The sequence below is a fragment of the Labrus mixtus genome, chromosome 20, assembly GCF_963584025.1.
Source record: "Labrus mixtus chromosome 20, fLabMix1.1, whole genome shotgun sequence".
In the NCBI taxonomy this organism is placed as follows: domain Eukaryota; kingdom Metazoa; phylum Chordata; class Actinopteri; order Labriformes; family Labridae; genus Labrus; species Labrus mixtus.
This window is the reverse complement of record NC_083631.1, coordinates 11,855,933-11,873,431: the sequence shown is the minus strand read 5'-3', so window position 1 is coordinate 11,873,431 and position 17,499 is coordinate 11,855,933. Positions and strand designations below refer to the sequence as shown.

The 17,499-nt window shown below is 37.4% G+C and overlaps 2 protein-coding genes across 3 annotated transcripts; both read right to left on the bottom strand.

Annotated features, from left to right (window-relative positions):
• Positions 1-1,907: 1,907 nt before the first annotated feature.
• On the bottom strand, positions 1,908-9,064 carry LOC132995382 (dual specificity protein phosphatase 3-like). Its single transcript, XM_061065338.1, has 3 exons — positions 8,775-9,064; positions 4,638-4,870; positions 1,908-3,528 (listed from the first exon to the last, which is right to left on the bottom strand). The coding sequence occupies exons 1-3, from the start codon at positions 8,951-8,953 to the stop codon at positions 3,320-3,322; spliced, it is 621 nt and encodes a 206-aa protein (XP_060921321.1). The 5' UTR covers positions 8,954-9,064; the 3' UTR covers positions 1,908-3,319.
• Positions 9,065-10,374: 1,310 nt separating this feature from the next.
• prl (prolactin) lies at positions 10,375-14,245 on the bottom strand. Of its 2 annotated transcripts, none has more exons than XM_061027109.1 (5): positions 14,147-14,245; positions 12,653-12,774; positions 12,185-12,295; positions 11,240-11,422; positions 10,375-11,150 (listed from the first exon to the last, which is right to left on the bottom strand). In XM_061027109.1, the coding sequence occupies exons 1-5, from the start codon at positions 14,187-14,189 to the stop codon at positions 10,971-10,973; spliced, it is 639 nt and encodes a 212-aa protein (XP_060883092.1). In that variant the 5' UTR covers positions 14,190-14,245; the 3' UTR covers positions 10,375-10,970. The 2 variants fall into 2 exon arrangements, with proteins under 2 accessions (XP_060883092.1, XP_060883093.1); XM_061027110.1 differs by having other exon boundaries at positions 12,185-12,292.
• Between the last annotated feature and the right edge of the window lie 3,254 nt (positions 14,246-17,499).

Below are 17,499 nucleotides of genomic sequence, written 5' to 3'. Positions count from 1 at the left end.
GACATGGCCTTGTGTCAACTGCATGTGTCACACGAGGACAGAGATAAAGAGAGGGACACATGGAGACACAGAGGTAAAGAGACATCATGAGAGAAAGACATGCACCACTTTGAGCTTTGAATGAAGTCTGAAAGTATGAACGAGAACACGTCCAGACAAGTACTTCTTTGAAACTTGATGGAAAAAGTGCACTGATTAGCTTATCCAATCACTGTGTCCGAAGTGTAATGTATGGTTGTCCTGTGTGTGACTCCTGATCTGCAGTTCATCAGATATATTTCCTTAGGCAAACCTAAAAAGTTTTCAAACTAAAATGGGCAAAATCTCTTCTGTAAAAAATCTTAGCTTTTAAACTTTGGAAAACAATTTGTTCAGCCGTGTTTTCTTATACTAAGGAAATGATAGAGAAATAAGGTTTGTGATTTTCCTAACTTTTTTTTTAAACGGTTTCTTTAGTGATATAATTACATCTGTCACAGGATGTTTGGCGATGTTCTAAAAGGGTTATCATGATGTCACACTTGACAATGTTCCATCAGAGCACATTGTTTTGTGATTTACAGAGATGACTGTGAGTAAAAAACAATCCAGTATAAGTCTTGTGCTTCTAATGCATAGTGTAAGTTAGACTCATTCAAGGTTACATCAATTTAAAAAAAAAAAAAGAGCTTCAAAGAGCTCTGCATTGGTTCAAAGAGCTCTGCATTGGTTCGACAACAGTCGTCCTACTGCGCCCTCTACAGGACACAGAGGTTACTAACCAGCTCCTATCTACTCACACCAAATGTAGGACAAGCACACTCCACACCCTTTACAGTCTCCTGACTGTGATGACTACTTCAGAAATCAGTTGAAAGCATGTCTGTTCAGAGAGACTTTTGGTGAAGCCGTTTTGCATTGGATGTACATTTAGTGAAAAAACTGTTTGCTGTCCTTTTTGCCCGTTTGCTTTTGGATTTGTATGATTTCTCAGACTGCCTCCTTGTGTACAACCTTTATTTTGTCAGTAACTACCAAAAGAAAAAGTAAGCTTCTACATTTACCCGGCTCTCATGTATCTGAGTCTTTGAGTGGGTTGGACTTTTAGAGAGCAAGCCAAACCAAAATGACACTTTCTGAAGCTACATGGCCTGAAAGCTCGACTTGACTTTGCTTGAGATAGTCATTGAAAGCCTTAATGAAAGCTATATTATCCTTTCGCACCGAGCTGTGAACTGTTCTTGAAACATAATCAAAGAATGGAACATTTGGGTAGGCTTGTTTATCCTCAAAGCTACTGTGAGGAACTTTCATACTGTGTCGATTTTAGAGACACCTGGGAACACTTGTACCTAATATCTATTTTCTGATATGGTCCTGTACATATATCTGTATTTGAAACACAAATTCCCTTCCTGCTTTTTTAACAGCCAAACATATTACTCACTGTAAATATTTGGCAGTAAGTCAATTAGTCTGACACCTACCCTGTCGCAGTACTTTCAGGCATTAACAAATACAGAAATAGTCAATCTTGTCAGTTATGGTGTGATTTGCTTTTGAAGGTCACATAAGGACATCTTTATAAATATCATGCTTTTCCATGACCAGTCAAAAACTCCTCACAGGAGCTTTAAAGAAGAATTCATTTTGGGATAATCGAAAAATTCTATATGATATAAAACTAGTCTAGCTTAGCAGATTTCTTACCTCTCAGCTGCCCTGTTCCTCAACTTGCGTTTTTTTGTAGCTACAGCTTTCTGTGTTTTAATTTAGTTTAAAATCTTTAAAACCCTAAGAATGACCTACTGATTTTTTTTTTTTTTTTACAACAGATAGGATATATGACAGTCATCTTCTGACAAAAAAAAATCAGTGTGCGCTGAATGTCATCTCCCCAATCAAAGATCCCCAAAAAAGAAAATGTACCACGTTCTTTTCAGTTTATTACTTAACATGTGAAAAGAGAGAGCAACAACAATCCCAAGTGTCATTGGATAAAGTGCACTTCATAAAAGCAGTCTCATAACCTGAGACTTAATGAGAGCCTACTGACATGACCAATCACATCACATCCTACCTAGGTAATGCACATGATGATTCACAAGTTACAGGCCTTATAATGCACATAGTGATAAACGATGCACACACAATAATGCACACTGTGACTCTGCATTGTACATAGCTACAGACTATGTGTGTTGAAAAAAAAACACTTTCAGTCAAACATACATTAAATAGCATGCTGCTGCACAATAGAAAAAATCATATACTCTGACACACAAATGTAAACACGTTACTGTGTAAAAAGTTTGATTAAGAAGTTATCCAATAACATAAGTGGCAAAGCTTTATCACAATCTTGGCAGTGTTTGAGTGACAAACATAGACTTCTTACCTAACTCAGCGTGCAAGTATTAAATAATACATTTCCCAAAATGCAGAGCTGTTCCTCTATTTTTCTCCAATAATGTCTGTCCAGTGTCATTGAACTATCTTTAATTTAATGCACTCTGCTGTGTAAAATATCATAATAAGTTCCTATAAAGCAACATAACAACATGTTCCATTTTTAGGCAGGTTTTAGGCAGTGAAGATAAAAGATTCAGAAGTCTTTTTTTTTCACACTAGACTTACTAGACAAAAATATCTCCTTATCATCCTGTACTATCCTGAAAATCTGGTTCAATATGAGAAGAAATCACAGTGTCCACTAGATATCTGGCTGGGACAGAGAGATTTGGCAGTGTGTGCAGGAGTGAGGCCAAGACAAAGACAACATTGCCAGGACGAGAGGAGATGGAGATGGAGGGAAGACAGGCTGAATATTAAGAGGCGATAGACAGAAACACATCAGTTCCACCGTCTTTTTTTCTCACCAGTTCCCACAATGAGTGTCTTTACATACATACTAACAAACCTCTAAAATGTAGATTGTGTCTCCTGGATTAATTAAAACACACGAACTATACAGAACATTGCTTATAAATCTAGTATTTGGAATATAATTAAAGTGTCTGTATGTCACATTTTTGTGCACCTGGATTTACACATTACATTATATGATCAGCACATCACCAGTGTTGGATGAAGCACAATTAAAACGCTATAAATACATTTCTTAAGTTTGTGTGTGAGATGTACTATTTTGTTTCAAACATACACTCAATGCTGTCAGCCTTGAAATGTGTTTCACTGTCTTCTACCCTCACTTCCAGAACATTCCCTCACAGATGTGCGGCTTGTTTAAGTTGTAGAACAAGTGAAAGAAAGTGATGTGCAATGAACACATACTTTTGTTCTCAATAACAGGCATGTCTATCTGCTTCTTGGATCGGCTTCATTTGTTCCAGAACTTTCCCTCAGCAGCCAGCCTCTGGTTCAGCAGACAGAGCTGCCGCAGGAAGCCGTCGTTGGGTCCGATCTCTCTCTTCTGCCGCACCATGGCCAGAGCGGTGTGAACGTCCATGTTTTGGCGAAGCATCAGGTAAGCTATGACTAAGCTGGGTGATCGACTGTAGCCTTCCCTGCAATGAACGTACACTTTACCTGCAGGAGGAAGGAAAAGGCACAAGTTTTACTTTGATCGAATCAACAACAGTAGTATGGGAAATCTTAGTTGTAAGTTCAGTAGGACATGTATTTATGTTTGATATAAAAAAAAAAAGCTTTAACAGACTAGAAATGTTTTTGCCTAAAGAATAAATAAATAGATAATTTGTGTTTATAACACCATCAAAGAGTGCAGCCTCAATATTGATCTTAAACATTAGAAGACTGTGTCTATTGATTAGAAAAGCCAACATCCATGTCCCAATTGCATTCTGCATTCTAGAGGCCTATTAAAAAATATTCTCATTGTGCAAAGAAAGTGCTGTACAGAAAAAATAACAAAGACAGCAAAACAAAAACAAGGGAAAAAAGAAACTACTGTATAAGTTACATAAAGGAGAGTTGAAATAGTTAAATGACTGAGTGATCAACAGGAAGTACCCAAGTATTAAGAGTGGAAAAAACCATAGACTGTAAATATTAAACAGAAAACAGACAATCAAAAAGAAGTATGTCATGAGTTAGGGTTAAGATCATATTTTGTGTTACATTAGAAAATTGATTTTATTTTTTATTAAAGGTCACATATTATGAAATTATTATTATTATTATTATCAAATACAGGACCAGAGTGGATTTCTAACAAGAAACTTCATAGAGATGTTTTGGAGACCTCTGAGACTTATTTAAACTGGTTGAAAAGAAGTGTGATCTTTAATTCAATTCTTGAGGAGGGAGTTAAAAGGGGGTGGGTTGAGAACCCCCAAACTGCAAGGCATATATTATTGCATTTTATTGAAAATGATGCATGGCTATAAGGAGCTCCCGCTAGTTTTTTTATTTTATTTGTATGCACACTAACATTTTGGAGTATGGTTCACTATTCTGGGTCTAAAAATCAGAACACCCAAATGTGCTTAGCATGAGCATGCTTTTTTTTCTTTCTTTTTTTTTTTTTTTTTTAGATATGAGTGATAACGGTGAATTAGTGAATAATAATGAAAAGTCGTTACATCTTTTTAAAATGTTCAAATAATAAAAGGAAATCCTTACAAAGGGAGAAACAAACAAGAATTCAGCTTCAGTTATATCCGCTATCCTCTGACCTTTTCCGTTCTTGTAAGCCATGGCCTTTTCAATGAAGTCTGCAGCCTCCTCAAAGTAAACGCTGATGTCAAAGTGGTCTGTGTCGCTGGCTGCTACTCCGTGGTAGATGATACCCGTGCCGGCGTACCACTCGGCGTTGGTGTTGACGTGCATGAAGGAGTTTCCTTCTGCTGCGTTCAGGATGTGCGTGATCCCCAAGCGCTTCAGACGCATCACATTCATTGCCACAAACCTGCAGCACATTGGGAAGCAAACAGATACACTGAAGAGTTTGTTTCACACTTACTTAGAGACAAGATACAATGTGATAGTTTGTGCTTTTGCACTGAAGCTAGTCTGCAATAAGCTCTCAAGCAACTCTAACTGGATCATTTCACAGATCAATGTTTTAGAATTTACAATGCTAGATAACCATGTTTCAAACTGTGACAAATAGAAAACCTGTAAAAAGATTTAAAAAGGATTACTTGAGAGCTCATATGGCTCTATAAGCAGCACTCTTTTGTTTAAATTAAAGAGGACATATTGTCCTGTGGTCTAAATGAAACATCTGTGCTGTGCTTTGGTCAAAATAGAGCATGAATCAAGCACCAGAGGAGGTTTGTGACCCTGTATAAACCAGCTCTCTCAGAGTGCTCCGTTTTGGTGTGTGTGTCTCTTTAAATGCAATGACCTACCCCCCGACTTTTCCCAGTGACATCACTAATTCGCTTGCGATAATAAAAATGGCGGACCTGTGCAAAAGTTTTGCTCGAGGCGGGGGGGTGAAGTCCATGGGTGGAGATACCAGGGGAGGGGAGGGGGATTTTTTTTTTACCAGAATCCCACTGTGATGTCACAAAGAGAGCAAATTTCAAACTGAGCTTTTTTCTCTGTGTTGTAAGACTTATGCAGACCACAAACAAAGGACTGGATGGGTTTATTTCACATTTTGTGGGTCGGTAGACACTCAGGTTACCCAAATATATGTTCTAAAACACTGTAGGAGTGGATTTTTCATAATATGTCCCCTTTAAAAGTGCATACGTTTCTGCTCCACTTTACAACTACAGAATATCGACACATCTTTGTGGTGCAATGATGAGAACGTAACCTTTCTCTGAGTATGCATTAAGCAAACAGAAATGCTATTTTTCATCCTGTTTGCTACATGTCCTTCCATCTTTTGTGGTTTCACTGTTCTTTTTTTAATATAAATAGGACATTTTGTTCACCTCTATTAGCACCTCCATCTGTACGGTCAGTTAAACAAACGTCTCACATTGAATTGTGCCTACATTCGCATTCCGTTTGCAGACTTTCTTATATTCAGGTACATTTGTTTGGAAACTGCCTCTGTATTACTTAATGTCATGAAAAGTGGAAAAGTGACATGAAACGTGGAGTTATGGAAACATGGGACATCAATTAAAGTGTAACTGGGAGATATGGCGTGATTAAATAAAAGACACTTTAGTCCTATTGTTTTTTAAAACAGCTTGTGTGTGCCTCGGAATGAAGGATTTTATTTTTCCTTCACCCTTTTCTTTTTCTTTCATAAAAAAAACCCTGTTTTGATATGGAGATCTGCTGCTTCTCACTGTGAATCTCTGGGTTTGCTGCTCCACTTGGCACCTCCTGCCTCTTAGATGTGGAGAGCTAAAAATAGAGGCGACGCACACTGGTGCAACGTCATTCCTCCCAACACACACACATGCACACACCCACACACACACATAAAAGTCTAGCAGGCTTCCAGACTGCAGAGTGGAACCAGGATAGAAAAATCAAAACAGTAATATTTGTTCAGACGGAAAGATGCACAGTGAATATTATCTCCACAGATGATGATGCATTAGTGTGTTCCAGTCTATATTTGCTATATTGATTTGCTCTCTGAACAGATATACGTGTTTCTGCTCTGTCCTTTACGACTCCTTTATGAAGGCGCTGGAGAGGCTTTGTCGATTAAAATGCACCACCATGACTCACTGTGCTGGAAATCAATCTTCTAAAAGCTTCTTTTATAAAGCTTTTAGAGCTGACCATTTAATATTTAGAACACACTCGTAAGCTTGATGTGAAGCTCAATATACTGTACTGCATGTTGCTGAATGTTTGTGAACAAGCTTTTTCTACTGATAACTCTGTAAGGAAATGCTGTGCTTATGACTTTTTGTAAAGTTGGTTATAATCCCTAATGGAGCTATATGTAATTATAACTGATGCTTGGTGTTATTACAATCTTACAAATGATTTAGCTTGGCCTAAAAGTTTATTGCAATAAGTCCCTGTCGTATTCAAATCCAGCCTCTTTAAAGAAATCTACTTTTAACACATTATTACATTTAATGACCTCACGCAGCACCACAGAAATACATTCATATTATACAAATCATCATTTTTCTTCAAATTAAATGTTTATGTTTTCAGTTACACCAATGTAAGGAGTAAAGTCGCCCCATAATGTCAAACCACACGATTAAAGTCTCTTTCTTTGTGTTTTGTAAAAGTGATTTCCAGCCCATCTGGTGATCTAGACATTCCTGCTTTCCTGCTTTAAATAATAATAAGACACTTGAAAAAAAAAAGTTTATTCTCGTTCTTTCTGAAAGTTGGATGAGAAGATTGATACAACTTTCATGTCTGTGTGGTAAATTTACAGTTACAACAGCAGCCAGTTAGCTTTAGCTTAGACAAAGTCTAGAATAAGTGGGACATTTTGCCTCTGACCAAGGATCAGAATTAATGACACCTCTTATTCTCACCATATAACTTGACAAATCTTTTTAATGCTTTCAAAAAAACATAATGCTACTTTCAGCTTTATATTAGGCTAAGTGTTTCCCAGGATAAAGGAGACTTTCTTGGGTTTTTTAAGTCCTTGTGCTAAGCTAGTTTGTTGATGTTAGCTTCAATTAAAGCAGAATAGTGACCTATTCTTAAGCACATGATAATTAGTTTACACAGTAAGTCTACTTTATTGCGTTTTGGTAAAGTTGAGCGACTGTTATTACTTTTTCTTTTCTTTTCTTTTCTAAGTAAAGCAGAAGTGTTTTCTGGCTCTCAGTTGCCAATAATATTAGATCCTCTCACTTCTTAGTAACAAATAGAGACTGTTTAGGGAATTGATTAAGCCTCTTAATTTCAAAGGTAAAACTAATATAGAAGTGTCTTAAACCTGCATTTGTCCGATTGGCAAGTATGGTCCAACTCTACTGGTTACTATATTCTGATTTTATGTCAGTCATTAAGAAAATTAACTTTTTCCCAGTGTCCTAAATTGCAAGTTTCAAGTCTTCCTTAGCAGTAAAATATTTGTTTTGTAAATGATGATCTCATGTCGAGAATGGTAGGCTTGAGGGTGTTGCTACCTGTGTTTCTGTTTTAGGCTAATATTAGCAGTGACAGAGATGCAGAATGATAATAGCACAGACTGAAATGTAGGTCGCTTTGGATGTTTTAATTCAAGGGGTATAATTGGTTAAGAACTCAAGCTATTTTTTGAAATCTTCCAGCCCTGACAGCTCTGTCTTCCTCCCACTCTGTTCCATTTTGTCTTTTTATAACATAGCTAACTCTTTAAAAATTAAACATGCTTCTGATGCAACCCCAATGACTCTGCTTGTGTCAGACAGGGGTTTAAACACACTCCATATCAATGATTTAGTCCCTATGAAGGTCCAGCACTGAGTTCATTATCTATTTGTAACATGACATATTTTCCTTGAATATACTACTCCAGAGTCAGAAGAAAAATGATGCAGGAAATCCTCATAAATAAACATATTTTGTACTTGATTGATGTCAGTTATGATCCTGTAGGCTACTGCAGGTGCATTTTTGTCATCTGTTGAGAAAGACAACAAATAAGGCAGCCTACTGTCAGGCTCATTGCGATTATCTGGGGGGAAATCACACAGACATCACATTACCTGGTACATGGAGATCATTCTAGAAGTATGGCTGAGTGATGATCAAATTGGAACTGATTGTTAATTGATATAAAAATACAGAATCTATGGGGATTGATAACGGTGCATGTTTTTTTGAAAATAAAGGCATCTTATTCTACTAGGCTATAGCCTATTTTAAAAAATACTTCTATGTGAAAAAATATCAAATATGCAATATTGTAGGCTAGTTTTATCACTCACGCATTGCCCACGTAGATCCTCGGGTAAACCTCGTGGAAGTGTTTTGTCGGCCAGCTGTAAAAGCCGCAGTCGTCCGTCAACAGATCATTGAGTTGCTGGAGAGTCACCTCGAAGCTCGACATGTCGAATCCGTCCTGAGCCGCTGCTACCTTCACCTGTTGGTTGTGTTTATTCTTCATAGCAGTTCCAGCAGACAGTGTGTGGTGAATGTGACAGACAGGGTTGTTGGTTTACTCACCCGACAGTGGCTGCAGCTCTCCGGGTCGCCAGCAGCTCTGCTCAGTGTTGTGAAAACAACCCGGATACGCAGGGCCGGCCCGGGCTTTTCTATGGGCAGCGGTTCCCATAAAGGGGGACCCAAAGACACAACTTCACTTCTTCACAAGCCTAAGGTATGACTTCAGAAGTGTTGTAAGAAACATTCAACTAATGGCAACTGTAGGCTAAGTGTTTCTTTCATGTTTTTTTTTTGTGCAAGAATTTTGTGAAGCCCTCCCAACCAATAGAATTGTGATTTTTTTCACAATTCTATTGTTTCATCCACTTTCACCCTGCACATTTTTATAATAGGCCCATATATTATTATTTTTCTTGATTTCTTCACAATTTCTGGAATTAATCAATTGATTAATCTATTGGCAGAAAATGAATAATGGGACACTGGTTTATGTCAGTATAGAAGGTGAAACTGAACTCTCATACCTGAAGCTCATCCCAACTCTTCCTGTCTTTCTTGTGCTTTGCTATCAATAAAAACAAAAGGCCAAAAAGTAATATTTTAAAGAAAATGAATGAGTACATTTCTCAAATAGTGAAAAACATAATGGTGTTTACGCACTATCACCTGTAGTGCAACAAAAAGAGAGTAATAGGGCAGACAGGAAAATTTGGGCAGAAATGTACAAATCTGATCATTCAAAAACAACATTCCTGACACTGTTTTACTTTGCAACACACTCTCTCTCTCTCTCTCTCTCTCTCTCGGCTGTCTTTCTAGAAACAACACACAAACACAAAACTCAGTTTTGAGAGCTTTATGCATTTATGTTTCCTCAAACTTGTTTTTAAATGTATCAACAATCTGGCCCCTGAACCTCTCTCCAGATATGTTCAAAAACAGGACAAAAACAGGGTAACAAGAAGCACTGTGAATGGAAACTGTAGCATACAACATCGTAGATCTACGTTTGGTCAATCAGCCTTCTCCATCAAAGGCTGTAAACTCTGGAACACATTAACACATGAAATAAAATTAATCTCGGACTTAAAATCTTTTACAAAACAGGTGAAATGCTCAAAGCAAGCCAGAGCTGTACCCACTTTTAAATAGTATCTTCAAACTTTATTTTAAACTGGTTTATAGCATTTGTATTGTTGTACATGTATTTTAATGTATCCTCATATTATGTTATGGGGTTTTATGTAACTGAATGTTGTACATTTTAATCTGTTTGTTTACACAAAGGCCCAAATGGGGACACGAGTTGGAAATTAGCAATAGCTATATACTCTTTATGCAGCACATCAGTTTCATGCTTTGTATTGAAATTATGTTAAATTGCATTGTCCCTTGTTAAATAAATGAATTCAAACACAAATGTATTTGCAAGAGATGTTTTTTAATAGGCATACAGCTTTTAAAGAACTATTGCATTATAAAGCCATCACTTTAAAATGCTTTCAAGAAAGCGTAATAAAATCTAAAGTGCAAATGCTGCAGTCTGTCATCGGATTGTGTATAAGGCAAAAACAAATATTTACTAAATTTATGGCCCAAAATACATTCACTTCATAATGCCAGACCAGCTGGAAACATCTGGGGGAATGTTTGATCGTTCTAAAGGAAATTAACAAGCCATTATTAGCAAGACTGAATTACAGAATAAACCTTTAGGCTAACATGGCTGCTGCTGTCCCTTTCTGAAAATGTCTTACACTGTTCAATACAGTATTTACCATGATGGTGAATGTGAATTTGATCTGTGAGGTCAATGTTTGGTGGCCAAAAGTTGTTTCAAGAGTCAACGATTCCTGTGCAACTCCAACTTATTTTTCCCTTCTGCAAGCCCATAATGGCAAACACTTTGAAATGATAATGTTTGCCTAAGAAAACACAAATGTAAAACATGCTAATCTGTAGGCAATAGAAGCTTTGAGAAAATACTACCCTCAGAGTCAAGCAACCTGTCTCAACCTTTAGCACATGTTGGCGGCCCGGCAGCGCAGGACTTTCAGGAAGCTATCGATCTTGTGGGAGTCCCGGCGGAAACAGGACAACAGGAAATGAAAGTTGGTAAGTTTGGTTATCTTGTCTTGGCCGATGTCATTGCCTCCTCTGTAGGGCAGAAAGGAGATGCTCTGAGCCCCTGGACCCATCTGGAAGAGAAATTAATTTACATTTAATTATTTTGACCCGAAGCAAAAAGAAAAATGGATGAAGTGATTTTCTTCTAACTCTTGCATACCTTGCCAGAGAGAATATCCAGGCCGTCTCCCAGACTCTTGGAGTGCTCCTGAAGCTGCTGGATCTTGTTGGATATGCTGTTGTGGGCTGGGTGGGGAAGGTCGTTAGCAGAGTTGGAGAGGACCACCAGGGGGTCTTTCCAGGCCTTGAGAAGGGAACGAGCCAATGAGAGCAGATCTGACTGCTGGGGAGAAATAAAAAGAATTGACACTGTTTAGTACATAAAATGGCTAATTTGACAGTTTTGCAGATTTAAAAGAGTATCTTCCAAGGGTCTTTTAATTCCAGCATTGTGCCTACAGAGGGCAGTAAGTGTAATCAATTCCTTAAAGTGAAATACATTTCCCCTTGTTGACACATTTTCAAGTCACAGTTCCCAAACTATTTCTGTCAATGAGGTCTTACTAAGCTCATTAAAGCTCCTGTGAAGAGATGTTTTCTGGTTATGAAACAGGAAAAAAAATGAAAGCCGCTTTTAGACTGACAAAGCAAACAAGACCATTAGTGTCAAATCTGACTATTTCTGTATTATTATAATGAATGCCTGAAAACCCTGTTGCAGGGTAGGTGTCAAAAGAAGTGGAAAAACAGCACGCTGTTAAAACATCCAGTTTTTTTATTTTTTTTTACATTTTTAGTGTTCAATGATAAAAGTTTTCAATGACTGATACATTTGATTGTAAAAAAACAAAAGATGGATGATTGGTTTGTTTGTTAAAAAAGACTGCTTACACACTGGGGACAAAATAAACAATTGTAAGATGTGCAACTTTGTCCCCAGGAGGAGCCAGAAATCACCTCAAGCATGTTTGTTTGGAAATATAGGAAACCAGAGACATGACGTGCTGATCAAAGAGGCAGAAAGAATACTCAAGAGGTAATGGAAGAACATCAGTAATACCAGTCAAAGCAAAGGATAAGAACGATTAAAAAAAAAGTCACTTACGGATACTTGAAGGGCTTGCTCCTTATCGTTGGGCGTCTGCAGGGAGGATGTGTGGCACATTGAGGGGCGCGGCATGATCACCCGGCCTATAGGCGGGAAATGAGAGTCCTGCTAGGGAGATGTGATTGTATTTAAAAACCACCATTAAATGCTAACCTGGTCATCAAATATTTCACTGTGAATACAGCAGAATTTAGAATTATCTATGCTGAAACAGGCTTTAAGTGTATGCCATGCCTAAAAACATCTTTTCTAAGGTAAAGTATTTTCAAGGTTTTATCCAAACATCAATTAAAAAATGCAGTAAAGCTTTATGTAATCATTTTTTTAACTGCCCTCAATACATGAAAAAATTTGACTTGACTCTGACGGCTTCCAAATAGTGCACACACACACACACGCGCACACACACACACACACACACACACACACACACACACACACACACACTTAAAGTCAGGAACTGACCAGCTCGTGTGAAAGTATGGTGCTGAGGGAGTGCAGCGTGTCAGAGCCCTGAGAGGCTCGGTCCAGCAGGTCACCGACTGGGACAGCACTGCACACGGCAGCCATATACAACAGTGTGGAGCCTGGAGAAATGATGGAGATTATACACAGTTTTCATTTTAGTCAAGTCAGCTGTATTTGTAGAGAAAACATTCACATATAGAGGCCATATACTGTACATCAAAAACAGCAGCAGCAAAGCTATTGAGAACTAAGATATAAATACTTAGCCCCCTTAAACATTACAAGTGTTGTCACTGTGACAGCCAATCAGGTGAATAGATTTCAATTTTGTTTCTGTATTGCTTTACTACAGCTTTACTACCGTTTAATACCTCCCCACACACAAACACATGTCTTGGGAATTGTAATATTAAGTGTCATAGATGCTACCATGAAAAAATGTAGTAAAATTAGCTGAGTGAATTTCATTGAATAGGTTATTAGAATAAGCTTGCTAGCATCCATCACTTGTTGTTAATTACACCACATATATCATATTCATGCAACCCTCAGCACTCCCTCCAAACATCATCCATGTCCCCAATGCAGTGGCCTATATGACCCCCACAGTCACCTGCCCCTCAGTTTAAAAAACACTTAGCCATCCTCACAAATCAATTTAAACAAATTTACAACCAAATAACGTTGCAGAATAAACATCTTCTTAATGTCTTTTCTTACTGGTTTTACTATTTTTATCTTCTTTTACTTCTTACTGTCCTTTTATTTATGCTTATCTCTTATTTATGCTCTTATTTTAACTCCTCTTATGTTTTAACTTGGTCATTTCTTATCTTACTTAGGCTACTTTGTCTATTTATGTTTTATATTTATAATATTATAGTTTTTTTTCTCCTTTAATCACTTGTTTCTATTTATTTTACTGCTCTTACCTTCTTATTGCTGTTATCTTTTTATTTGCTTTTAGCTCTTTTAGTTTCTTACATCTTTTTAAATCTTTGGTCCTCTTGGTCTCAGCTCGTGTTGTTGGGTTCTTGTGTTGCCTGGGTTCTTATGATGGTTCTCGTGATGGTCAGGTTATATATGTCTGTTGGGTATCGTGCACTTTGGGTTCTTTTCTGTTGAATTGTATTTAATTATTTTTAGTATTTTGCATTTGTTATGTTCTTGCTGTTGTTTATGTTCTTCTGTGTTTGGTTTAGTTTGCTTTGTTCTTGTTTTTTCTGTTTGTCAAAGCACTTTGTAAACCTGTGCTATATATATAAAGTTATTATTATTATTTCTGTAACGTTTATTCGACTCTGCAAGACTTTAATTATGCCAATATTGGTTCTAGTAATCACACAATGGTTTAAATTCCTGATTTGAATGTGAAAATCTACACATTTTTTTAATATTAGTGTTATAATGGCATTTCACCAATCTAAGACAGACATGCACATATAATACTTAAATAAATAAAATAAAGAAGCTCATCTAAGTTCATCTCACCCGACATGAAGAGCTTCCCAGCCTTGTTTTTTCTGTTAGCCATCTCTCGTCTTTTGTTTGTCTCTGTCTTAAACTCTCTTTCCTTCCAGCATCTCTTTCCTGTTTTATAGCTCCTTGTCTACCATAGTTTGGTTATGCAGCAGAGTGGGAGCTGATTGACTGGAACTTTGAGTCCATAATGAGAAACATGGTCAAGCAGTTTGAATGGATGCAACAGGAGACACTCGCAGGTTCATGAATTCATTGTGCCTGACTTGTGTTGGTGGTGGTTGCAGAGGGGTTGAGGGAGCAAAGACATGGAAAAAGTTCCTTCCAGTTCTTAATTAGATAAATAGATATAAACACTGACATAGACGCGTGTCTACAATACATTATCATGGGTTCATCCAGAAATGTGCATGGTATATTTCCCCACACAAGATAGTATTTTTTCTGAGTCATTTTTTGTAACTCCATAAACATAAATTATATAAGACCCCTTATCACAAAATTGTATAATATGACATGTTGTGACTCACATTGGGCTTCTGATTTTGTTTTAACAACCCTTTTCCAGTTGTGTAGAGCAGGTGAAAAATGAGTGGACGGACAGAGGAGGGATCTCAATGGGGACACCTGGTGGACAAAGTTTTTTTTAGGCCGGCCTAACTAGGACAATGCAGGACAGTTTAAAGAGAATACGTTCAGGAAACATGTAAAGATGTGCAAGCTCAACGAAATGTTAAAACGTCTTGGTCCACATCAAGACTGTGGCAGTGATTAGCTGACAGCTTGGTCTGATTATATTGTGACACTGACAGAGAATAGAGGATGAAGCTTAAAGTTGATCTACTCATTGAGGACTTACAGTATATTTGTAGTAGTAGTTTTGGAGGAAATGTTGTTGTAGTTTATGGTAAAGCCTCACAGAAACAGAATTCTTATAGCCTACCAGTTATTCATGTATTGACAAAAAAACAACTTTTTTATGTGGCTTATTTTTCATTTTTTACCCATGTGTCTTTTTTCAGCAGCATGCTGAGGATGGAAACTCCATTGCTGTTATAAATCGTGCTGCTATGTTTTAGGTCATAATGATGATTTATTTTAAGAATATTAAGTTTTATTTATCCTTTTATCACAACTCATCAGTTATTGAAGAAACAACCGAGAGTACAAATCTAAAGGAAGGTTTGGGCATTTCTCAGATTAAAACAAACAGATATTTGATTACTCCTATCTACTGTTGGCAACCGCTAGTGATGTTCGCATTTCTATCTCTATTAGGCTATCATTACACGTTGATAGGAATTCATGCCTTTCCTTGTGTGTTGTATAAAACTGAATTAGTAATGTTAGCAGTCAGCCACTTCTCAGCGAACAATAAAATGAGCTGTTGGCTGAATGCAAACAGTAAAGACACTCAGACAGTAAAATATTGGATAAAAAAAGGTAATTTTTATTAAAAGTGTGACCCTGTCAATGCAAAATCTATGAACTCTTGAACATTCCAAATTTCTTCCATAAAGAAAGGAAACAGCAGTTAAAATGTTATTTAAAAAAATGGATGCCATGGGAAATTGTTCATCTACAGTTTGGACTATACGTTTAGCACTTTCAATATCTTTGAGTTTGTCCTTTTTTCTGTAAGAAAACTATTATTCTTTATTCATGGTTTTTGTTATTGGGATTATGTCCTCATTATTACATTCTCAGATCGTAGGAAAATGTTAAAAGCAACATATTTTTCATATCCAATATTTATTTTCTGCTGACCTTGTTCAAAAAATATAGTTGAAGCAGATCTTTTTCAATTTGCAATAAGCTGGGCTTGAACATTAGATGGAGGCCATATAACACAATATTGCCCATATGTTAACATGGTGTGTAATATTTCATTGTTCTTGACTGTTTATGTAGAAAGCAGGTGGTAACCCAATTTGTCGAAAAATGAAGCCAATGCAGAGGTGAAAAAAACTGCAGTTCCTTGAGTGTTCACTAGAGGCTGGCTTCAAAAGTCAAGGAATCCCCATTGTCCCGTGGGGGGGTGATTTCTCGTTTGTTTTGATTAAGGCTAAGAGATAGGCCTATGTATAAATACATAATTTAAGGCAGGCTGAGTTTACTGACAGGCGGGAGCTTTAAGCTGTTTGCCAGGAGGCTTGAGTCCCACCTCAGCTCTACTTTTTTTTATGTCGTTGGATTGATCAAAATCAAGGTTGAGATAACATTTTCAATATGGCGATTGCCATCGATGGGCTTCAAAATGTCCTTTCAGAAACCAGTGGGCGATGTCACTGAGACTACTGCAGTCTATGGTAGAAAACTTTGTTTCATGCACATACAGTCATTTACAAACCAACAAATAGGCTACATTCTGTATTTAAACTTCACAACATCTAATGACAAACTGTTAAAGAAAAACTGAATAATAGTTTGGAATTGAGAAGAAAATAATTAAAAGAATATGAAACATCATCTATCATCATCTAAGTGTGTTGAAAAAGTTAAGAGGGCCCAAAAGGAAGATAATCCCCTTGTCCTCTAGAGGAAACATTTTCAGAAAGTTATATCAGCTCTCCTTTCAATGATATTTATTTACACATCCAGAGTCCAGACATTCTTTCTTATGTGGACAAAACCATGCAGGCCCCCAAACTGCAGTATAGCCAAAGCTGTTCCTGTTTAGCAGCAAAGAAGGAACCTTTGTAACATACTAACAACATTTCTCTTCCTGTGTCGTCCTTTAAGCCTTCCCCCTCCCCAGACTCCTACATTCAATCTACACACCCCCACATGACGCACTGCACATGTGCTAACATGCACATGCGCAGCAGGCTTAACATGTGTGACCTACAGGCTGACTTTGAAGGCTCCTGTCATTTTCAGGTATCCCCTCCGTGTGTGGCAATGTCACAATGTCACGTACACACACACGCACACACACACACACACACACAAACACACGCACACACACACACACTCACACAACATTTTTTTTTTACTGCAAGACATCATGTTGTCAGAAAACAGGTTGATGTTGCTGGTTTGTCTTTTAAAGCAAAAAAAGAGGGTGTGTTTGTGTGTTTTTGTTGTTTAAACATGTTGAATGGTGTTGATTGTGCAAAGTCAGCATGAAGCCTGAGGATATCACAAGAAAACCTGCAAATACAGAGATAATCAGGGAAATGCAGGCAGAATCAACAGGCGGCAGGAGCTATATTTATTGGCTGAAACACATTAACCTTGCCGCAGTACACCACAAAGACATGCATGTTACATGTGTAAAGCCCCTCCCCTCTCTCTTAACTCTCTATAGATCTGTTTAACCCTCATGGAATCTCAAACTGGTGTACCCTACCTAAAACATCTTC

Coding starts and splice junctions, on each gene's coding strand:
- prl (XM_061027109.1), bottom strand. CDS start 14,189: ATGGCTAACAGAAAAAACAAGGCTGGGAAGCTCTTCATGTCGG. Junction 12,296..12,652: donor CCATACTTTCACACGAGCTG/GTCAGTTCCTGA, acceptor ACATCTCCCTAG/CAGGACTCTCATTTCCCGCC. Junction 11,151..11,239: donor TGGATATTCTCTCTGGCAAG/GTATGCAAGAGT, acceptor TTTCTCTTCCAG/ATGGGTCCAGGGGCTCAGAG.
- LOC132995382 (XM_061065338.1), bottom strand. CDS start 8,953: ATGAAGAATAAACACAACCAACAGGTGAAGGTAGCAGCGGCTCAGGAC. Junction 4,871..8,774: donor AGGATCTACGTGGGCAATGC/GTGAGTGATAAA, acceptor AATGTGCTGCAG/GTTTGTGGCAATGAATGTGA. Junction 3,529..4,637: donor GGCTTACAAGAACGGAAAAG/GTCAGAGGATAG, acceptor TTCCTCCTGCAG/GTAAAGTGTACGTTCATTGC.